The sequence below is a fragment of the Oncorhynchus nerka genome, linkage group LG4, assembly GCF_034236695.1.
Source record: "Oncorhynchus nerka isolate Pitt River linkage group LG4, Oner_Uvic_2.0, whole genome shotgun sequence".
Taxonomy (NCBI): domain Eukaryota; kingdom Metazoa; phylum Chordata; class Actinopteri; order Salmoniformes; family Salmonidae; genus Oncorhynchus; species Oncorhynchus nerka.
In genome coordinates, this window is record NC_088399.1 from 21,103,990 (window position 1) to 21,128,378 (window position 24,389).

The 24,389-nt window shown below is 46.3% G+C and overlaps 1 protein-coding gene across 1 annotated transcript in view; it reads left to right on the plus strand.

Moving 5' to 3' along the window:
• The window catches only part of LOC115121631 (rho guanine nucleotide exchange factor 28-like), a 131,306-nt gene extending 119,380 nt beyond the window's left edge, over positions 1 to 11,926 (plus strand). Inside the window, exons 35-36 of the mRNA XM_065017345.1 lie at positions 596 to 899; positions 6,647 to 11,926. Coding sequence (XP_064873417.1) covers positions 596 to 899; positions 6,647 to 6,825 — 483 coding nt within the window. The 3' untranslated portion in view covers positions 6,826 to 11,926. The remainder of the gene's footprint in view (positions 1 to 595; positions 900 to 6,646) is intronic.
• The last annotated feature ends 12,463 nt before the right edge of the window (positions 11,927 to 24,389 follow it).

A 24,389-nucleotide genomic window follows, 5' to 3' on the forward strand; every position in this document is an offset into this window, starting at 1 on the left:
GTTAGTGTTGGACTGCTAATTCTGCCTCAGCTTTGACACAGATTAAATCAATGGGGTAGGAGAACATCTTACCTGAGCTGGACATAGCATACAGAAGAGAAGTACGTAGATGAGAAAGAAAGAGGAGGAGAGTGAGGCACATACTGTACCTGGGAATATTGAAGACTCATATTAAAAGGAACCACCAGCTTTCATATGTTCTCATGTTCTGAGCAAGGAACTTAAATGATAGCTTTCTTACATGGCACATATTGCACTTTTACTTTCTTCTCCAACACTTTGTTTTTGCATTATATAAACCAAATTGAACATGTTTCATTATTTATTTGATGCTAAATTGATTTTATTGATGTATTATATTAAGTTAAAATAAGTGTTCATTCAGTGTTGTTGTAATTGTCATTATTACAAATACATTTTAAAAATCGGCCGATTAATCGGCATCACCATTTTTTGGTCCTCCAATAAATGGTATCGGTATTGAAAAATCATAATCGGTCGACCTCTAATGTTTACGTTAATGCTCTTGTTGTGGTCGTCCTTCACGCTCAGTGTTCTGTTAACGTGGCATTCTGTCTATGTTCTTCTCCCATAGGACTCACTTCCTGGCCAGCCTGGAGGCCATCTTGACAACGGCGGCTCAGTCTTTGTCAACGAGGCAGCGGTCACCACGGCAATGGGGCTCAACAACCGCCATGTGCACCACAACCTGCAGCAGCAGCAGAGAGGGTACGGAGATGACCCTCGAGCCCACAACAGCCTGAACACCCTACTGGCCCGCTCCAGCCACGGACAGACACTCCAACTCCACCCTGACACACACACACCGGGGGGCACCGGTGTCACCGGGTACCTCTACACACCCACAGTGGGACAGGGCTCTGAGCAGAAACCCAACGGTAAGACCCAGTTCCAGACCCTCTGGGGGACAGGGCTCTGAGCAGAAACCCAACGGTAAGACCCAGTTCCAGACCCTCAGGGGGACAGGGCTCTGAGCAGAAACCCAACGGTAAGACCCAGTTCCAGACCCTCAGGGGGACAGGGCTCTGAGCAGAAACCCAACGGTAAGACCCAGTTCCAGACCTTCAGGGGGACAGGGCTCTGAGCAGAAACCCAACGGTAAGACCCAGTTCAAGACCCACTGGGGGACATGGCTCTGAGCAGAAACCCAACGGTAAGACCCAGTTCCAGACCCTCAGGGGGACAGGGCTCTGAGCAGAAACCCAACGGTAAGACCCAGTTCTAGACCCTCAGGGGGACAGGGCTCTGAGCAGAAACCCAACAATAAGACTCAGATCCAGAGAGTTGTGTGAATCCATCTCTGTTACAGAGATTGTGTTTATTCTCTAATCCTAAATACAAGATGATTCCGGCTTTCTCGGCTGAATTCGATTGATAACACACAACATGATTTGATGGGATCTGACATTGACTGACTAAATACCATACAACTAAATGTGACATCAACAATATGACAGGCTCATTTTCTCCCCCCTCGCTCCCTCTCTCCCCCCTCTCTCTCTCTCCTTCGCTCTCTCTCTTTCTTTGATACCTCATGATATCATGAGGCCTAGCTGCTACCTGTGAGAAAGTAAACACAGCCTCTGTACCCACTACACACACACCTCCCATTCCTCTCAAGGCTGTTCCTGTTTCAAAGCGATGTGAGTCCTTGCTTATCATTCTTTCCCAGTTAATCAGTGTCTCCAGACAAAGATCCCCCCCACCTCAACCCCCCACCCCACCACCATCTACACCAGCCTAGTCTGGCCCTTCTCGCCTAGGAGAGAGAAAAAAATCGGTGTGTTCTCTATCTATTGAGCGCCGGGGGCCGGGCCAACAGCGTGTGAATCACAGCTCAGAGCCCATGGCTGACGGATTGGAGCATCGATCTGAAAAATCTTTATAAAACTCATTACAGCACGACTTGTCATCAGAGGAGCAGGGGATAGAGGGATAGAGGGGAGGGAGCGATGAGAGATGCACATATTTATCTGTATTTCACTGCTCATGTGTCAGCCGACGTCTGTTTGCGTATATACGTCTCACAGGTTTCAACTGTTATACCTCACTGGTTTAATATACATGCACACTGATCTGAACCGGAAATATTACAGGCTACGATGAGGGCCACCTGTTGAATATACACTAGAATGGATGCTTCTATTTGAATAGCCTGTTTAATGGATATCTCTATAGTAACTATCAGTGATACAGGCTGCTGAATTGTTTACTGTTATGTGACCGGAGCACGATCTCTCTCCGTCGATCGACTTATTACCTTCTCCTGTTATTCACCACACTTGAGCCACCGTAGAATCACAGTCTCTTGTTAACAAGACAGAGTGGTGGATGCTCTGCACAGATGGGTGGATAACCCCACCTACCACAGGGCCAGAGCTTACCTGACATATTACCAACAATGCACCCCTATGTGGTCCCAGACAGGCACCATAATGCACTGCTCCTGTCCTGTTAGAGGTGTATGTTGTATGATAGATCAGCAGGATTCACAGATGGAATACGTCCCAAATGGCAACCTATTCCCTATTTAGTACACTACTTTTGAACAAGGGCCCATATGGGTCTAGTCAAAAGTAGTGCACTTTAAAGGAGGTAGGGTTCCATTTGGGATGCAAATGTTGACTTCCCACTCAGGGGGTTGATTTCCCTCCAAACTCCAACACTATATCTCACCTTCCTACGTTCTATGGATCTCTATTTACAATACATCATTCATTACTATTTAATGCACTGCATTTGGCGGTATAGATTACTAGTGCATTCTGGGTCTGTACACGATCCCATGTTACAGAACTCTCATATTCCACACCAGAATACTATCCAGGAAATCAATATCTCACCTTCAAAAACAAAACGTATTTGATCTAAAAAATCCTCAAAATCTTGCTCAGAGCTATCAGAAGTCTGTTTTCTCTACCTCACATCCAAGTGAGGATGGTTCTTCCCCCTTACACAGGGCCTTTGAGATTGTTCCCTCTCTCAGGATTTCCATAATGTTCTCCTGCACAATGATAATGGAAAAAATGGAAGGATTGAAATTTGATCCAATGAATCCAATCAGATTTTCCCATCTTGCCTAGCTGTTGAATAACTGTAGCCTTTTGAAAATAACAACTACTGTAAATATTGAACAGTAAACCAACCAGAATATTGTGCTGGTTCTGAAAATGAATAAAGGATGAAAACTATGAAGATCAGTGCTCACTATGATGGTATAGTGAGTTACTGGTCTGGACCCATAGAAATATCATTAGTTTGCAGATTATCCTGACTATCTGACCTTTCAATGAATGACAAGTCTTCTGACATTACACTTGGTGTAAAAGATCCTATTGGATTTTATCTTGCTGATTTGAACAGTAATTGCATTTCGAAAATGGTCTCCATTTCTTGTAGCCTCAGATCAGGCTGCCCTAAGTCCCTGCGAAGAGTCTTTGTCCTGAGGCTTTATAGTACAGACCCATCTATCAGAGCCCAGTTAAAGGTCTAAGACCACGGCTAACAGTGGCACACTAGCACACACGCACACACACACACACACACACACACACACACTAGTGGTTAGCTAACAAGGAGCTCACTAATTAATGAAACAGAGTCCGACACAACACAATTACCACAGACCCTTACATCCACAGTATCTATTACCACAGACCCTTACAGCCACACCGTCTATTGACACAGACCTTTACAGCCACATTATCTATTACTACAGACCCTTACAGACACATTATCTATTACCACAGACCCTTACAGCCACACCATCTATTGACACAGACCTTTACAGCCACATTATCTATTACCACAGACCCTTACAGCCACACCATCTATTGACACAGACCTTTACAGCCACATTATATATTACTACAGACCCTTACAGACACATTATCTATTACCAGAGACCCTTACATCCACAGTATCTATTACCACAGACCCTTACAGCCACACCATCTATTGACACAGACCTTTACAGCCACATTATATATTACTACAGACCCTTACAGACACATGATCTATTACCACAGACCCTTACAGCCACACCATCTGTTGACACAGACCCTTACAGACCCTTACAAACCCTGAAATCCACATTGTCTATAATCACAGACCCTTATAGCCACACCATCTGTTGACAGAGACCCTCACAGACCCTTACAGACCCTCACAAACCCTGAAATCCACATTGTCTATAATCACAGACCCTTATAGCCACACCATCTGTTGACAGAGACCCTCACAGACCCTTACAGACCCTCACAAACCCTGAAAGCCACATTGTCTATTACCACAGACCTTGGCATCTACATGATCTATTACCACATACCCTTACAGACCCTTACAGACCCTGAAAACCACATTGTCTATTACCACAGACCTTTACAGCCACACCATCTATTACCACAGACCCTTACAGCAACATTGTCTATTACCACAGACCCTTACAGACCCTTACAGCCACAACATCTATTGACACAGACCCTCACAGCCACACCATCTATTGACACAGACCGTTACAGCAACATTGTCTATTACAACAGACCATTACAGAACCTTACATCCACATGATCTATTACCACAGACCCTCACAGCCACACCATCTATTACCACAGACCCTTACAGCAACATTGATGATGCTGTTACACACCGCCCCAGACCATGACGGACCCTCCACCTCCAAATCGATCCCGCTCCAGAGTGCAGGCCTCGGTGTTACGCTCATTCCTTCGAAGATAAAAGTGAATCCAACCATCACCCCTGGTGAGACAAAACCGCGACTCGTCAGGGAAGAGCCCTTTTTGCCAGTCCTGTCTGGTCCAGCGATGTTGGGTTTGTGCCCAAAGGCGACGTTGTTGCCGGTGATGTCTGGTGAGGACCTGCCTTACAACAGGCCTGCAAGCCCTCAGTCCAGCCTCTCTCAGCCTACTGCGGACAGTCTGAGCACTGATGGAGGGATTGTGCGTTCCTGGTGTAACTTGGGCATTTGTTGTTGCCATCCTGTACCTGTCCCGCAGGTGTGATTTTCTGATGTACTGATCTTGTGCAGGTGTTGTTACACGTGGTCTGCCACTGCGAGGACGATCAGCTGTCCATCCTGTCTCCCTGTAGCGCTGTCTTAGGCGTCTCACAGTACGGACATTGCAATTTATTGCCCTGACCACATCTGCAGTCCCCATTTCTCCTTGCAGCATGCATAAGGCATGTTCACGCAAATGAGCAGGTACCCTGGGCATCTTTCTTTTGGTGTTTTTCAGAGTCGGTAGAAATGCCTCTTTAGTGTCCTAAGTTTTCATAGCTGTGACCCAATTGCCTACCGTCTGTAAGCTGTTAGTGTCTTAACGACCGTTCCAAAGGTGCATGTTCATTAAATGTTTATTGTTCATTGAACAAGCATGAAACCGTGTTTAAACCCTTTACAATGAAGATCTGTGAAGTTTCTTGGATTTTTGCGAATTATCGTTGAAAGACAGGGTCCTGAAAAAGGGACTTTTATTTTGGCAAGTTTTTTTTAGTTAAAGAGCAGATGGATGAACTCATTATAGTGGGCAGGTCCATCCTGATGGTTATTTATCTACCTGGGGTTATTATATCATACTGTGTCTGTAGTTATTTATCTACCTGGGGTTATTATATCATACTGTGTCTCATGGTTATTTACCTGGGGTTATCATATCATACTGTGTCTGATGGTTATTTATCTACCTGGGGTTATTATATCATACTGTGTCTGTAGTTATTTATCTATCTGGGGTTATTATATCATACTGTGTCTGATGGTTATTTATCTACCTGGGGTTATTATATCATACTGTGTCTGTAGTTATTTATCTACCTGGGGTTATTATATCATACTGTGTCTGTAGTTATTTATCTACCTGGGGTTATTATACCATACTGTGTCTGTAGTTATGTATCTATCTGGGGTTATTATACCATACTGTGTCTGTAGTTATGTATCTACCTGGGGTTATTATACCATACTGTGTCTGTAGTTATGTATCTACCTGGGGTTATTATATAATACTGTGTCTGTAAATATTTATCTACCTGGGGTTATTATATAATACTGTGTCTGTAATTATTTATCTACCTGGGGTTATTATATAATACTGTGTCTGTAATTATTTATCTACCTGGGGTTATTATATAATACTGTGTCTGTAATTATTTATCTACCTGGGGTTATTATATAATACTGTGTCTGTAATTATTTATCTACCTGGGGTTATTATATAATACTGTGTCTGTAATTATTTATCTACCTGGGGTTATTATATAATACTGTGTCTGTAATTATTTATCTACCTGGGGTTATTATATAATACTGTGTCTGTAATTATTTATCTACCTGGGGTTATTATATAATACTGTGTCTGTAAATATTTATCTACCTGGGGTTATTATATCATACTGCGGTTATATTATTTTAGTTCGGCTTCTCTTTCTCCTTCATCTCTTCATCCTTCCCTTTTCTTCTCTGGCTCTTGGTGTTTCATTTAAAATGGTGATTGTTCATGTCTGTGAGAGAGAGTTCATCCTGGTTGTTGGTTTAGTGTACTGTGATTATGAACATCTATGTTTTAATATTGATGCATATAAACGTCATGCATTTCTACCCATACAGATATAAACACACACAGCAAAGTGAGGGAGACGTGGTCAATGATGGCAACAGCGGCTGGACAATATCAGGGTGTACCCCCACATGGAGATCCCCAACTGGACCTGTCCTTCTTGGTTCCCCTGGAGACGGAGAGTGGGGATGGGGAGGACGTGGGAGAGGAGAACATTGTGTACCTCTGAGGCTGAACCCCCTGAGTCAAAACCAGGACTTAAATCTGGAATCCTTAATGGTGAAACTGCCACATCCGTTTGGGATATTACAACAACTAAGAAGTTACTGCAAACAACAAACACCGTTTTTTCCCCCTTGGACATAATTCGAATCACAGATTTAACATGAATATATGAAGGCTCCGAATACAAGATTGGACAGTAAATATCTAGGCCTATTGTATATCAACAAGGTTTAAAGAAGTAACAGGACTGGCACATACAGAAATCTCTCATGCTTTGTCTCTCTGCCCCGCCATGTCTGTGCCAGGTACCCTCCATATGTGTCGCCAAGTGTTGTCAATGAGAAACACTTTTATAGTGCTACATGTTTATGTGTCCATATGTGCAGTGTGTGTGTGTGTGTAACTTCATCCACTGTGTGTGTGTGTGTGTCTCTGTTGAGAGTTCAACTCCAGGGCTGCCATCGGGCCTGTGTGCCTGAGGCCCTCCAATGACAGTTACCCTGACCAACCCTGCTGCCTGCCTTCCCTCTCTCTCCTCACCCCTGTATCTCTCTGTATCCTTGCCCCACAAAGTCTGCTTCAGTCTACCTCTCGTTTTCTCCCTTATCCTCTAAGCCCAATCTCTCCAAGACTATTTATTAGGCTCTCCCAGAATGAAATGCTGAGGAGAGTCTTTTCTATGTTACCGCAGGGGGAAAGAGAGAGAGCAGAGAGGGGCTGGTATCACTGTAGAATCAGGCTGAATATGTCTGGCCAGGAAATAAACAGCTGCTCGCCCATTCATCAGACAAGCTCTATTTAGAAGGCGAGCGGGATTCTGCAAACACATTAGTCATGAAGGATGAGGTGAAGCACCATGATCAGAAGGGATTTGGTCCCTTGGTTTCTCAGACTGTCTGGCTCTGGCTACGCCCGGACAGCATCATTTGTTTTTACCCGAAGGACTTTTTATTGTTTTGAAAGAGTGTAAAGGTATTGTGGTTTTAGGAATGATGTTGTGACTGTAGCAATATATCAATACAATATAGGACACTGCACTACTCTGCCTATATAAAGTACCTATTTTATTAGGGTCAAACGCATATAGTGGTCAAAAACCATAGGACAGAACATTTCTATACTTTCAATGACCTTTGCTTTTAAAAATGGTTTTAAGTATCCAATCAGGGACAGTGCACTGTATATGTGAAGCATACCAAATATGGCCACATCTCTTCTGCATGATAACATTTTTTTTTACATCGTTTTAAATGTTTTAATGTTTAAATATTCCTTCTAAGGCACATATTTCATAGGCACATGATTTATTCCAGTGTGTGTTCAGTTACTTTAAGATTTTGTCTTATGTAAAGTTACCTTACTAATGCATGTGTAGTAATAGTAGCTGGATAGTCAGCCTGGTATCAGTTTATATCAGTGGAGGTTCCATAGAGGAGGAAGGGGAGGACCATCCTCCTCAGTGAATTTAATAAAAATAAAAATAGTGAAACATTGAAAATGTAATCCTTTATATAAAAAAATATACTAAATCTATTCACGTCACCAAATAGTTGATTAAAACACACTGTTTTTCTATATAGGTCTACAGTAGCCTCAACAGCACTCAGTAGGGTAACACCATGGAGTAGCCATAGGACAGCTCGTTTCCATCCTCCTCTGGGTACATTGTTTTATTATTTTTGTATTTGATTATTTTACACTTATTTTACCAGGTAATTTGACTGAGAACACATTCTCATTACAGCTAAAACCTGGGGAACAGTTACAGGGGAGAGGAATTACACCAATACAAAACTTATAGACTTACACAGTAATAATGACAACTTCCGGAGAATGTCCTCCAATCTATCAGAGCTCTTGTAGCATGAACTGACATGTTGTCCACCCAATCAAAGGATCAGAGAATGAATCTAGCACTGAAAGCATAAGCTACAGCTAGCTAGCACAGCAGTGCATAAATTGTGGTGAGTAGTTGACTCAAAGAGAAAGACAATAGCTGACCAGTTTATAACAAATTAATTTCTTAAAAAATGAAGGAGAAGCAAGAGAGAGAGCTATATTTCTCGTTGTAATGTTTTCACGTTCACTTTCACTTACTTAGCTAGCGAATGCAGCTAGCTAGTTTAGCCTACTCAAACACCCAGCTCAAACAGGGAGGGATGCTATGTTAGTTAGCTGGCCAAAACTGGAATTCTTCCAAGTCAACGTAAACTTTTGGTTTTATTAATTTATTGCCACCTGGGCCCACTGGTGTAACTGCTAAACTGCTTGCTGTACACTGTACTGCGTGATTCTCCCGGGTTTACTAACGCGTTAGTTCTCGTAGCCATATTGACTAGCTATTACATTAGCTACTATGGTGACAATGATGTAAGCTGTGTGTAGCAGTTAGTGGTTATAATATGAAGGTTTGGCTTGGATTTTTTTTGTTGCCTGGTCACAGACAGCTGGTGTGTTGTGCACTGCAGTCCACAAGTGAAGGGAAAAGGTGAGAGGAGGAGAGTGCGTAGATGTGAGAAGGAATACAACAAGTAAAGTAATCATGCTGTTTGTATGTGGCTGCTATGAAAGTGAACTGTGTTTATGTGTGATCAGGGATGCGTGTATTCATTCCTCCGATTCTGTAAGCAAACGGAATGAAACATGGATAAAAATACCTGAATTTGTTTGCAACTGTTGGACTAATGATTACACCCTAGATCAGCTAGATGCAGGCAAGAGTGTGCGGTATTAAATGTGTCACTGTCTGTCACCTTGATTACTCAAATCTTTCTCTCGACCTGTACACCTACGCTACATGACCAAAAGTATGTGGACACCTGCTTATTGAACATCTCATTCCAAAATCATGGGCATTAATATGGAGTTGGTCCACCCTTTGCTGCTATAACAGCCTCCACTCTTCTGGGAAGGCTTTCCACTAGATGTTAGAACAATGCTGCAGAGACTTTTTTCCATTCAGCCACGAGCATTAGTGAGGTCAGGCCCTGATGTTGAACGATTAGACCTGGCTCGCAGTTGTTGTTCCAATTCATCCCAAAGGTGTTTGATGGAGTTGAGGTCAGGGCTCTGTACAGGCCAGTCAAGTTCTTCCACACCAATCTCGACAAACCATTTCTATATGGACCTTGCTTTGTGCACGGGGTATTGTCATGATGAAACAGGAAAGGGCCTTCCCCAAACTGTTGCCACAAAGTTGGAAGCACAGAATCGTCTAGAATGTCATTGCATGCTGTAGTGTTAAGATTTCCCTTCACTGAAACTAAGGGGCCTAGCCAGAACCACGAAAAACAGCCCCAGCCCATTATTCCTCCTCCACCCAACTTTACAGTTGGCACTATGCATTGGGGCAGGTAGCGTTCTCCTGGCATCCGCCAAACCCAGATTCGTCTGTATAACTGTCAGATGGTGAAGCGTGAGTCATCACTGCAGAGAACGCGTTTCCACTGCTCCAGAGTTCAATGGCTGCGAGCTTTACACCACTCCAGCCGATGCTTGGCATTGCGCATGATGATCTTAGGCATGTGTGCTGATGCTCAGCCATGGAAACCCATTTCATAAAGCTCCCAACAAACAGTTATTGTGCTGACGTTGCTTCCAGAGGCAGTTTGTAACTCGGTAGTGAGTTTTGCAACCGAGGACAGATGATTTTTATGCACTTCAGCACTCTGTGGTCCCATTCTGTGAGCATGTGTGGCCTACGACTTCGTGGCTGAGCCGTGGCTGAGCCACTTCACAATAACAGATCTTACAGTTGACTGGGGCAGCTCTAGCATGGCAGACATTTGTTGGAACTGATTTGTTGGGAAGGTGGCATCCTATGACGGTGCTAGGATGGTGCCACATTGAACATCACTGAGCTCTCCATTAAGGCCATTCTACTGGCAATGTTTGTCTATGGAGATTGCATGGCTGTGTGCTCGATTTTATACATTTGTCAGCAGCGGGTGTGGCTGAAAAAGCCGAATCCACTAATTTGAAGGGGTGTCCACATACTTCAGTATATATGTTTGTAAACTTCATAGGCTAGGTTGTGGCAACCTCATGATGGTATAGGGAACATTTCAGTATAATGTGTAGTAGCCTAAAGCTTTCAATGTTACATTGAGCTGGGTGAGTGGAATATGAATGACAGTCATCCAGTATGCTGTAATAGAAATAAGGCCATGCCCATAGAAAAAATGTGCATCCTCCCTTATCTTAAACGGCACCGACCGCCACTGGTTTTATGCATCACATTGTAGTAGTAGTTGGGTAGTCAGCCTGGTATCAATTTATATGCATCACATTGTAGAAGTAGTTGGGTAGTCAGCCTGGTATCAATTTATATGCATCACATTGTAGAAGTAATTGGGTAGTCAGCCTGGTATTAATTTATATGCATCACATTGTAGAAGTAATTGGGTAGTCAGCCTGGTGTCGGTTTATATGCATCATATTGTGATGCATCACATCTTTTTTCAAAATATGATGCGTAGCAATGTTATCATGTTTGGGTAGTAGCCTATGGTTGAAAGATGACTGATGGAATGACTCTTCTAAGCACCTAAACGGTAACCTTGCTTTCTACTCAGAGCTCTAACATTATACTTGAATATTCATGTGCTACTTTACTACCAACATGTTGTTTTGTTTATTAATGGCCTTTGACGTCCTGAAAGTCAGTCTTTAGCTGTCCCACAGCCACCATTAAAAACACAACACAAATAAGACAGTAGACCTAAAGGACCATGTAGGGGGAATCCCAAATGATACCCTATTTGCTATACAGTATAGTGTTTGACCATGGCCTATGGGGCTCTGGTGAATAGTAGTGCATAATATAGAGAATAAGCTGTCATTTAGAAGTCTGCCGTAGTATCCAGGTAGTGTAATAGGTAGCTTCATCTGCATAAAACACCACAATGGTTATGTTGGACAGCAAATGACTTGTATGTGTATATTTCAGTGCCTTTATTTATTTATTGTAGATTTATATAGTTGTTTTACATACTCTTTGTTGGGTTATGTTGTTATGTTGTAATATAAATGGATTTGTCTTATGAGAACAGCTGTATATCTTATGACTGTAACTGTTATGCATTAAAACTTGATCATAACACTGACATGTGGTTATTCACATTTTATCTTGTTTACATGGTTTCTCTGTATTAGATCACTTGGAATATGAATATGACACGTGGAATTTGTATATGGTTGATGTTTTTCTTGTTTTTATACAGCTGAAACCACATTGCCTACCAATGGGACACTAAATATGTTCTGAATCTGAATATAACATTTGAGGGTAAAACAATAGAAATACATGGATAATTCATTCCAATTCTATAGGTAAACCCACCAAACTGTCAACCCTTTCAATACAGTATAACGCTACCTCATGTTGACTTGACTGAGAGAGTTCTGTACTACCAGTCAGTGGTTTGAATGTGCCTGATATATGCATCTGTTATGAGGATATATGGTGTTCAGATTGCCCAGTCATCCTCTACACAGACATGTACAGACACCTTGATGAATCGACACAGGTGCCAGAGGGGATGGGACAAGCCAGCAGGTGCCAGAGGGGATGGGACAAGCCAGCAGGTGCCAGAGATGATGGGACAAGCCAGCAGGTGCCAGAGGGGATGGGACAAGCCAGCAGGTGCCAGAGGGGATGGGACAAGCCAGCAGGTGCCAGAGATGATGGGACAAGCCAGCAGGTGCCAGAAGGGATGGGACAAGCCAGCAGGTGCCAGAGATGATGGGACAAGCCAGCAGGTGCCAGAGGGGATGGGACAAGCCAGCAGGTGCCAGAGGGGATGGGACAAGCCAGCAGGTGCCAGAGGGGATGGGACAAGCCAGCAGGTGCCAGAGGGGATGGGACAAGCCAGCAGGTGCCAGAGGGGATGGGACAAGCCAGCAGGTGCCAGAGGGGATGGGACAAGCCAGCAGGTGCCAGAGGGGATGGGACAAGCCAGCAGGTGCCAGAGGGGATGGGACAAGCCAGCAGGTGCATGAAAGTCATCGTTTCACTAGCTGGCTCACTCTTAGGTTATGAAATGCCTGCCTGTCTACAACTTTCTGCCTTTCTATCTCTCTCTCTCTCAATTTCAATTCAATAGACTTTATTGACATGGCAATTTAAATGACTTGCATTGTCAAAGTATACATATAACAAAAATGGTGGGACCAACAGCAATAATAATAGTAGTAGTGGAAATGGGATTACCATTAACAGCAACTACAACAACAATATTGTATCTCTCTCTCTCGCTCTCTCTCTCTCTCTCTCTGTCTCTCTTTCTCTCTCTCTCTCTCTCTCTCTCTCTCTCTCTCTCTCTGTTCTCTCTTTCTCTGTTCTCTCTCTCTCTGTTCTCTCTCTCTCTGTCTCTCTGTCTCTGTCTCTCTCTCTGTTCTCTCTCTCTCTGTCTCTGTCTCTCTCTCTGTTCTCTCTCTCTGTCTCTCTGTTCTCTCTGTCTCTCTGTCTCTCTCTGTTCTTTCTGTTCTCTCTGTCTCTCTGTCTCTCTGTCTCTGTCTCTCTCTCTGTTCTCTCTCTGTCTCTCTCTCTCTCTCTCTCTCTCTCTCTCTCTGTCTCTCTGTCTCTGTCTCTCTCTCTGTTCTCTGTCTCTCTGTCTCTCTCTGTTCTCTCTGTCTCTCTGTCTCTCTCTGTCTCTCTCTCTCTGTCTCTCTGTCTCTGTCTCTCTCTCTGTTCTCTCTCTCTCTGTCTCTCTGTCTCTGTCTCTCTCTCTGTTCTCTCTCTCTCTGTCTCTCTGTCTCTGTCTCTCTCTCTGTTCTCTCTCTCTGTCTCTGTCTCTGTCTCTCTCTCTGTCTCTCTGTCTCTCTCTGTTCTCTCTGTCTCTCTGTCTCTCTCTGTTCTCTCTGTCTCTCTGTCTCTCTCTCTCTCTCTGTTCTCTCTCTCTCTGTCTCTCTGTCTCTGTCTCTCTCTCTGTCTGTCTCTCTCTGTTCTCTCTCTCTCTCTCTCTGTTCTCTCTCTCTCTGTCTCTCTGTCTCTCTCTCTGTCTCTCTCTCTGTCTCTCTCTGTCTCTCTCTCTCTCTCTGTTCTCTCTCTCTCTGTTCTCTCTCTCTCTGCCTCTCTGTCTCTCTCTGTCTCTCTCTGTCTCTCTGTCTCTCTCTCTCTCTGTTCTCCAGGTAGCTCCTCTAGTGTTTCTACTGTTTCCATTGTTCTTATTTCCCCATAGCCAGCTCTGCCACTCAAACTGAGATTCGTCTCTGCACTATCAGTGCTTTGGAGTCTCTGGTGGCGTTCCTAGTCTAATTGGATTTGAGACCGTGTGTACATGTGCACGTGTGTGTTTGTGTGTGAAAGGAGTTATGTACTGTATTAGTATGTTGGAGCTGCAGCACAAAAAGGTAGTAGCATGAAAATAAAACTCTTCCTGTGTTTCTGTCACCACGTTTCCTTCCATCAACAGTTTTCATGCGATAAGTCATACAATATTTAAAAAATATCGCAACAGCTGTGATGGAAACAGGACATTTCGGTACAATTTTATAAATGCCAACAGATCATTTGTAATAATAATAAATACTGATATAATAACCATCATATCGAAGTAAACAATGATATGGTGTGTGGTCCTTCCACTACGACTCGGGAAACGATGCAGTTCATTAGGCTACAGATGAAATAAGTTATGATGAACTTCACAGGGTGGTGAAAGTGCACGGTGATGATCTTGATGCTCCTTTCCAATAAATATAGAGGGTCTCATTCTGGTGACATGATGATCGATGCTTGACTGCCTTTATCCATAATAATCTAATCATGTAGACTAGCCTACTGTACCAGCACAGCCTACCAGCACTGTATCTGCGAGCTGTTGGTTTGAGCTCATGTGCCAAGACTACAGTAGGCACATTTTCTATTTAACTCAGCAGTTTTTGTGAGAAAACTATCAGTAGAGTTGAAAATGCCATGGAAACACATTGAACTTTAGTATTTTATTCGGTACATGAAAAATTAAGTGAAAGAGTACATTTTGTGTGCATTATGTCATCACACATTGAAGTCGGTTTGGTGGAAACACCACTGGAGGGAAAATGTACATGTTTTCTTTATGCAAATTTTTGAATATTTGCATGAAAATCTGTTGCCAATTGGATGGAAACCTAGCTTGTGTGACTCTTCAGAACTCTCACAAAGGGACTCATATCCGGGTGTTACCAAGGAAACCTGGCAGGAGCTGACAAAGGCAGTGAAACGGGAACAGATGTTGGAGCGCTGTAAGTGTGTGTGTGCACTGACATGAGCTTCTTTGTAACAATAATGAGTGTGTATGTGTGTGTGTGTTCACTAGAGCAACACGCAGGTCTGAATATTAATGCACCCTCAATTGGACCCACACACACACACACACACACACACACACACACACATACTCTCTCTATGATCCTGAGTAACTCTGGTACAGTAAGTATGGTCTCTCCTTGCCTCGTCCTCTCTGTGTTTTATCATTAAGTTACAGTGTAATGGTTCCTTCCCCAGGCATCGTTGTTTCTGTTTCAGTTTCATGTCTGTATTATGTTGTGTTTATTTGATTAAAACACTCACTCCCTGAACTGACTTCCTGACTCTCAGCGCACAGTGTTACATACAGAGAGTAACTCTGGTACAGCAAGTATGGCCTCTCCTTGCCTCGTCATCGCTGTGTTTTACAGACTCTTCAAAAGGTTACAGCTACACAGGAGAGGAGATGAATGATAAAGACAGGAAATAATAACACTGCCAAGTCATTTTCCGCAGAGGAACGTGGAGAGGAGTGTGTGTGTGGAGTGTGGAGAGGAGTGTGTGTGTGTGGAGCGTGGAGAGGAGTGTGTGTGTGGAGCGTGGAGAGGAGTGTGTGTGTGGAGCGTTGAGAGGAGTGTGTGTGTGGAGCGTGGAGAGGAGTGTGTGTGTGGAGCGTGGAGAGGGAGTGTGTGTGTGGGAGCGTGGAGAGGAGTGTGTGTGAGCGTGGAGAGGAGTGTGTGTGTGGAGCGTGGAGAGGAGTGTGTGTGTGTGGAGCGTGGAGAGGAGTGTGTGTGGAGCGTGGAGAGGAGTGTGTGTGGAGCGTGGAGAGGAGTGTGTGTGTGGGCGTGGAGAGGGAGTGTGTGTGTGGAGCGTGGAGAGGAGTGTGTGTGTGGAGCGTGGAGAGGAGTGTGTGTGTGGAGCGTGGAGAGTGTGTGTGTGGAGCGTGGAGAGGAGTGTGTGTGTGGAGCGTGGAGAGGAGTGTGTGTGTGGAGCGTGGAGAGGAGTGTGTGTGTGGAGCGTGGAGAGGAGTGTGTGTGTGGAGCGTGGAGAGGAGTGTGTGTGTGGAGCGTGGAGAGGAGTGTGTGTGTGGGAGCGTGGAGAGGAGTGTGTGTGTGGAGCGTGGAGAGGAGTGTGTGTGTGGAGCGTGGAGAGGAGTGTGTGTGTGGAGCGTGGAGAGGAGTGTGTGTGTGGAGCGTGGAGAGGAGTGTGTGTGTGGAGCGTGGAGAGGAGTGTGTGTGTGGAACGTGGAGAGGAGTGTGTGTGGAGCGTGGAGAGGAGTCTGTGTGTGGAGCGTGGAGAGGAGTGTGTGTGTGGAGCGTGGAGAGGAGTGTGTGTGGGAGCGTGGAGAGGAGTGTGTGTGTGGGAGCGTGGAGAGGAGTGTGTGTGTGAGCGTGGAGAGGAGTGTGTGTGTGGAGGAGAGGAGTGTGTGTGTGGAGCGTGGAGAGGAGTGTGTGTGGAGCGTGGAGAGTGTGTGGAGCGTGTGTGTGTGTGGAGCGTGGAGAGGAGTGTGTGTGGAGCGTGGAGAGGAGTGTGGGAGCGTGGAGAGGAGGAGCGTGGAGAGGTAGTGTGTGGAGCGTGGAGAGGAGTGTGTGTGTGGAGCGTGGAGAGGAGTGTGTGTGGGAACGTGGAGAGGAGTGTGTGTGTGAACGTGGAGAGGAGTGTGTGTGGAACGTGGAGAGGAGTGTGTGTGTGGAGCGTGGAGAGGAGTGTGTGTGTGTGAGCGTGGAGAGGAGTGTGTGTGGAGCGTGGAGAGGAGTGTGTGTGTGGAGCGTGGAGAGGGTGTGTGTGTGGAGCGTGGAGAGGTCGTGTGTGGAGCGTGGAGAGGAGTGTGTGTGGAGCGTGGAGAGGAGTGTGTGTGTGGAGCGTGGAGAGGAGTGTGTGTGTGGAGCGTGGAGAGGAGTGTGTGTGTGGAGTGAGCGTGGAGAGGAGTGTGTGTGTGGAGCGTGGAGAGGAGTGTGTGTGGGAGCGTGGAGGAGTGTGTGTGTGGAGTGGAGAGGAGTGTGTGTGGAACGTGGAGAGGAGTGTGTGTGGAACGTGGAGAGGAGTGTGTGTGTGGAACGTGGAGAGGAGTGTGTGTGGAGCGTGGAGAGGAGTGTGTGTGGAGCGTGGAGAGGAGTGTGTGTGTGGAGCGTGGAGAGGAGTGTGTGTGGAGCGTGGAGAGGAGTGTGTGTGTGGAGCGTGGAGAGTAGTGTGTGTGTGGAGCGTGGAGAGGAGTGTGTGTAAGCGTGTGTGTGTGGGAGCGTGGAAGGAGTGTGTGTGGAGCGTGGAGAGGAGTGTGTGTGGTGTGCGTGGAGGAGGTTGTGTGGAGCGTGGAGAGGAGTGTGTGTGGAGCGTGGAGAGGAGTGTGTGTGTGGAGCGTGGAGAGGAGTGTGTGTGTGGAGCGTGGAGAGGAGTGTGTGTGGAGCGTGGAGAGGAGTGTGTGTGTTTAGCGTGGAGAGGATTGTGTGTGGAGAGGAGTGTGGTGGAGCGTGGAGAGGAGTGTGAGTGTGTGGAGCGTGGAGAGGAGTGTGTGTGGGAGCGTGGAGAGGAGTGTGTGTGTGGAGCGTGGAGAGGGAGTGTGTGTGTGTGGAGCGTGGAGAGGAGTGTGTGTGGAGCGTGGAGAGGAGTGTGTGTGTGGAGCGTGGAGAGGAGTGTGTGTGTGGAGCGTGGAAGGAGTGTGTGTGGAGCGTGGAGAGGAGTGTGTGTGTGGAGCGTGGAGAGGAGTGTGTGTGTGGAACGTGGAGAGGAGTGTGTGGGAGCGTGGAGAGGAGTGTGTGTGTGGAGCGTGGAGAGGAGTGTGTGTGTGGAGAGGTGGAGAGGTGGAGTGGAGAGGAGTGTGTGTGGAACGTGGAGAGGAGTGTGTGTGTGGAACGTGGAGAGGAGTGTGTGTGGGAACGTGGAGAGGAGTGTGTGTGGAACGTGGAGAGGAGCGTGTGTGGAGCGTGGAGAGGAGGAGTCACGTGGAGAGTGTGTGTGTGGAGCGTGGAGCGTGGAGAGGAGTGTGTGTGTGGAGCGTGGAGAGGAGTGTGTGTGTGGAGCGTGGAGAGGAGTGTGTGTGTGGAGCGTGGAGAGGAGTGTGTGTGTGGAGCGTGGAGAGGAGTGTGTGTGGAGCGTGGAGAGGGAGTGTGTGTGTGAACGTGGAGAGGAGTGTGTGCTGTGGAGACGTGGAAGGAGTGTGTGTGTGGAGCGTGGAGAGGAGTGTGTGTGGGGAACGTGAAGAGGAGTGTGTGTGTGGAGCGTGGAGAGGAGTGTGTGTGTGGAGCGTGGAGAGGAGTGTGTGTGTGGAGCGTGGAGAGGAGTGTGTGTGTGGAGCGTGGAGAGTGCTTAGGCCCTCCCCATTGGGAAAATGTAATGATTTCTGTGGGCGTATGGAATAAACCTGTCCATCCCAAATATAAATAACAACTATTAAAACACATCCGGGCAAGGAGGGCTTTTATGAGAGAAACCAACACTATACAGCACAGCATATTGGATTCCTCTCCAGCTGATATATTGTGACTGACTAGCCTCAGTATATCTACAGTCTAGTCTGTTTGGAACCAATACGAGCTTCAAGGGGACAAAGTTACTTTAGGTCTAACTACTTTTTTCTTGTTTATTTTTTACATTTTGTTTTAAGACTTCCACAAAGGAGTTTTCCTCTGGCGTTAGGGCTGGGATGGCGTAGCGTGCCAGGGTTAGATGAGGAATGGTCAGAGTAGTGGAGTCTGAAGAGCGGGAATTTGAGTGGGATATTTGCCATTGCTTAGATTTACAGAAGCATTACCCTTTATGCAGTCGTTGTGGCTAGAGGAGTAACTTCCTAATGAAGGAGTGGAAATACAATGTTGTTTTATGTGTTGTACCTAATCACATTTATGTAATTTCAAAGAAACATTCATCAGTTTATATTCATGACAGGTGCTTATTGTGATTGTATACTTTACCATTCAAAAGTTTGGAGACACCTACTCATTGAAGGGTTTTTCTTTATTTTTTACTATTTTCTACATTGTAGAATGATAATGAAGACGGGAGAGGTGAAGGCCAAGAGCCATGTGTCCCCCGAAACACAACCCCTCCAAGCTGCACTTCTTCTTGCTTAACCTGGAAGCCAGCCGGACAAATGTTTTCAGAGGAAGCACCCTACAACCGGCAACCGAGGTCAGCGTGCATGCGCCCGTCCCACCACAAGGAGTCACTAGAGCGTGCATGTGCCCGTCCCACCACAAGGAGTCACTAGAGCGTGATGGGACAGGGACTTCCCGGCCGTGCAAACGTTCCCTGTCAGCTGCGACACAGCCTGGAATCGAGCCCGAGTCCGTCCCACCACAAGGAGTCACTAGAGCGTGATGGGACAGGGACTTCCCAGCCGTGCGAACCCTCCAAACGTTCCCTGTCAGCTGCGACACAGCCTGGAATCGAGCCCGAGTCCGTCCCACCACAAGGAGTCACTAGAGCGTGATGGGACAGGGACTTCCCGGCCGTGCGAACCCTCCAAACGTTCCCTGTCAGCTGCGACACAGCCTGGAATCGAGCCCGAGTGTACGGTGACGCCTCTAGCACTGCGATGCATTGTCTTAGACCGCTGCGCCACTCAGGAGGCCCCTTCTCATCTTGACCTTTGCCACCCTTTAAACACACACATATTTTCCCCAGCTGCATCAAGTTGGAGTGCATGCCGCGATGTTTATCCATAAATACACTGTAATCACACTCAGGTTTGGTGGCTTTTGATGTCAAAATGGACAGAAGCCTCAAAGCTACGGCATGTCATGCCAAATACTGTTACAGATCCCAACAGATCCCTGTGGGATCCCCCTTTCACACACACACACACACACACACACACACACACACACACACACACACACACACACACACACACACACACACACACACACACACACACACACACACACACACACACAGTTCCCTCCAACTCCCCACTCTTTCATATCAGATGACCCGTCCAACTCTCAACGTTGTGGTAAGGTCCCATATTGGACGTCATCACAACATTTAAGGTTTACATGCATGACAGATGGATTCATTTAGAAGCTGTCAACCAGGATTAGTTCTAAAGAGGGAAACATGATACGCCAAAGCTTCCCCCACCGAGCGTAATTTTGTCATGTGAAGGGTGTCCCTGGCTGTGCTGAGTTACATGTTGTGTTGCCTGCAATTCTACACATGTGAAAGCCGGAGACTTGAGCACAAACAAAGCGTGTTCCCACTTGCTGCTCTCTGACAGAAAGATCAACCTTCAAAAGACAATAACAGAGAAAATGTTTCTCTTTTTGAATAGCTGAAGGGTTTGTTAATCCCTCTTAGTGATTGAATTGACAAGATGTCTTTGAGGCTTTGAGGTGAATGGATAATCCACAGACAGAGGATGTACCCTGATGTACCCTCTGTATCCTCCTATCTCCCTACTGACATTAAACCTGTAAACCCCCCCAGCCTCTGTATCCTCCTATCTCCCTACTGACATTAAACCTGTAAACACCCCCAGCCTCTGTATCCTCCTATCTCCCTACTGACATTAAACCTGTAAACCCCCCCAGCCTCTGTATCCTCCTATCTCCCTACTGACATTAAACCTGTAAACACCCCCCCTCCTATCTCCCTACTGACATTAAACCTGTAAACCTCCTATCTCCCTACTGACATTAAACCTGTAAACACCCCCAGCCTCTGTATCCTCCTATCTCCCTACTGACATTAAACCTGTAAACCCCCCAGCCTCTGTATCCTCCTATCTCCCTACTGACATTAAACCTGTAAACCCCCCAGCCTCTGTATCCTCCTATCTCCCTACTGACATTAAACCTGTAAACCCCCCAGCCTCTGTATCCTCCTATCTCCCTACTGACATTAAACCTGTAAACACCCCCAGCCTCTGTATCCTCCTATCTCCCTACTGACATTAAACCTGTAAACCCCCCAGCCTCTGTATCCTCCTATCTCCCTACTGACATTAAACCTGTAAACCCCCCAGCCTCTGTATCCTCCTATCTCCCTACTGACATTAAACCTGTAAACACCCCCAGCCTCTGTATCCTCCTATCTCCCTACTGACATTAAACCTGTAAACACCCCCAGCCTCTGTATCCTCCTATCTCCCTACTGACATTAAACCTGTAAACCCCCCAGCCTCTGTATCCTCCTATCTCCCTACTGACATTAAACCTGTAAACACCCCAGCCTCTGTATCCTCCTATCTCCCTACTGACATTAAACCTGTAAACCCCCCAGCCTCTGTATCCTCCTATCTCCCTACTGACATTAAACCTGTAAACCCCCCCAGCCTCTGTATCCTCCTATCTCCCTACTGACATTAAACCTGTAAACCCCCCAGCCTCTGTATCCTCCTATCTCCCTACTGACATTAAACCTGTAAACACCCCCAGCCTCTGTATCCTCCTATCTCCCTACTGACATTAAACCTGTAAACACCCCCTCCCAGCCTCTGTATCCTCCTATCTCCCTACTGACATTAAACCTGTAAACCCCCCAGCCTCTGTATCCTCCTATCTCCCTACTGACATTAAACCTGTAAACACCCCCAGCCTCTGTATCCTCCTATCTCCCTACTGACATTAAACCTGTAAACCCCCCAGCCTCTGTATCCTCCTATCTCCCTACTGACATTAAACCTGTAAACACCCCCAGCCTCTGTATCCTCCTATCTCCCTACTGACATTAAACCTGTAAACACCCCCAGCCTCTGTATCCTCCTATCTCCCTACTGACATTAAACCTGTAAACACCCCCAGCCTCTGTATCCTCCTATCTCCCTACTGACATTAAACCTGTAAACACCCCAGCCTCTGTATCCTCCTATCTCCCTACTGACATTAAACCTGTAAACACCCCCAGCCTCTGTATCCTCCTATCTCCCTACTGACATTAAACCTGTAAACACCCCCAGCCTCTGTATCCTCCTATCTCCCTACTGACATTAAACCTGTAAACCCCCCCAGCCTCTGTATCCTCCTATCTCCCTACTGACATTAAACCTGTAAACACCCCCAGCCTCTGTATCCTCCTATCTCCCTACTGACATTAAACCTGTAAACACCCCCAGCCTCTGTATCCTCCTATCTCCCTACTGACATTAAACCTGTAAACACCCCCAGCCTCTGTATCCTCCTATCTCCCTACTGACATTAAACCTGTAAACACCCCCAGCCTCTGTATCCTCCTATCTCCCTACTGACATTAAACCTGTAAACACCCCCAGCCTCTGTATCCTCCTATCTCCCTACTGACATTAAACCTGTAAACCCCCCAGCCTCTGTATCCTCCTATCTCCCTACTGACATTAAACCTGTAAACCCCCAGCCTCTGTATCCTCCTATCTCCCTACTGACATTAAACCTGTAAACACCCCCAGCCTCTGTATCCTCCTATCTCCCTACTGACATTAAACCTGTAAACCCCCCAGCCTCTGTATCCTCCTATCTCCCTACTGACATTAAACCTGTAAACACCCCCAGCCTCTGTATCCTCCTATCTCCCTACTGACATTAAACCTGTAAACCCCCCAGCCTCTGTATCCTCCTATCTCCCTACTGACATTAAACCTGTAAACACCCCCAGCCTCTGTATCCTCCTATCTCCCTACTGACATTAAACCTGTAAACACCCCAGCCTCTGTATCCTCCTATCTCCCTACTGACATTAAACCTGTAAACACCCCCAGCCTCTGTATCCTCCTATCTCCCTACTGACATTAAACCTGTAAACACCCCCAGCCTCTGTATCCTCCTATCTCCCTACTGACATTAAACCTGTAAACACCCCCAGCCTCTGTATCCTCCTATCTCCCTACTGACATTAAACCTGTAAACACCCCCAGCCTCTGTATCCTCCTATCTCCCTACTGACATTAAACCTGTAAACCCCCCAGCCTCTGTATCCTCCTATCTCCCTACTGACATTAAACCTGTAAACACCCCCAGCCTCTGTATCCTCCTATCTCCCTACTGACATTAAACCTGTAAACACCCCCAGCCTCTGTATCCTCCTATCTCCCTACTGACATTAAACCTGTAAACACCCCCAGCCTCTGTATCCTCCTATCTCCCTACTGACATTAAACCTGTAAACACCCCCAGCCTCTGTATCCTCCTATCTCCCTACTGACATTAAACCTGTAAACACCCCCAGCCTCTGTATCCTCCTATCTCCCTACTGACATTAAACCTGTAAACACCCCCAGCCTCTGTATCCTCCTATCTCCCTACTGACATTAAACCTGTAAACCCCCCAGCCTCTGTATCCTCCTATCTCCCTACTGACATTAAACCTGTAAACACCCCCAGCCTCTGTATCCTCCTATCTCCCTACTGACATTAAACCTGTAAACCCCCCAGCCTCTGTATCCTCCTATCTCCCTACTGACATTAAACCTGTAAACACCCCCAGCCTCTGTATCCTCCTATCTCCCTACTGACATTAAACCTGTAAACCCCCCAGCCTCTGTATCCTCCTATCTCCCTACTGACATTAAACCTGTAAACCCCCCAGCCTCTGTATCCTCCTATCTCCCTACTGACATTAAACCTGTAAACACCCCCAGCCTCTGTATCCTCCTATCTCCCTACTGACATTAAACCTGTAAACCCCCCAGCCTCTGTATCCTCCTATCTCCCTACTGACATTAAACCTGTAAACCCCCCAGCCTCTGTATCCTCCTATCTCCCTACTGACATTAAACCTGTAAACCCCCCAGCCTCTGTATCCTCCTATCTCCCTACTGACATTAAACCTGTAAACCCCCCCAGCCTCTGTATCCTCCTATCTCCCTACTGACATTAAACCTGTAAACACCCCCAGCCTCTGTATCCTCCTATCTCCCTACTGACATTAAACCTGTAAACCCCCCAGCCTCTGTATCCTCCTATCTCCCTACTGACATTAAACCTGTAAACACCCCCAGCCTCTGTATCCTCCTATCTCCCTACTGACATTAAACCTGTAAACACCCCCAGCCTCTGTATCCTCCTATCTCCCTACTGACATTAAACCTGTAAACCCCCCCAGCCTCTGTATCCTCCTATCTCCCTACTGACATTAAACCTGTAAACCCCCCAGCCTCTGTATCCTCCTATCTCCCTACTGACATTAAACCTGTAAACCCCCCCAGCCTCTGTATCCTCCTATCTCCCTACTGACATTAAACCTGTAAACACCCCCAGCCTCTGTATCCTCCTATCTCCCTACTGACATTAAACCTGTAAACACCCCCAGCCTCTGTATCCTCCTATCTCCCTACTGACCTCTGTATTAAACCTGACATTAAACCCCCCCCAGCCTCTGTATCCTCCTATCTCCCTACTGACATTAAACCTGTAAACACCCCCAGCCTC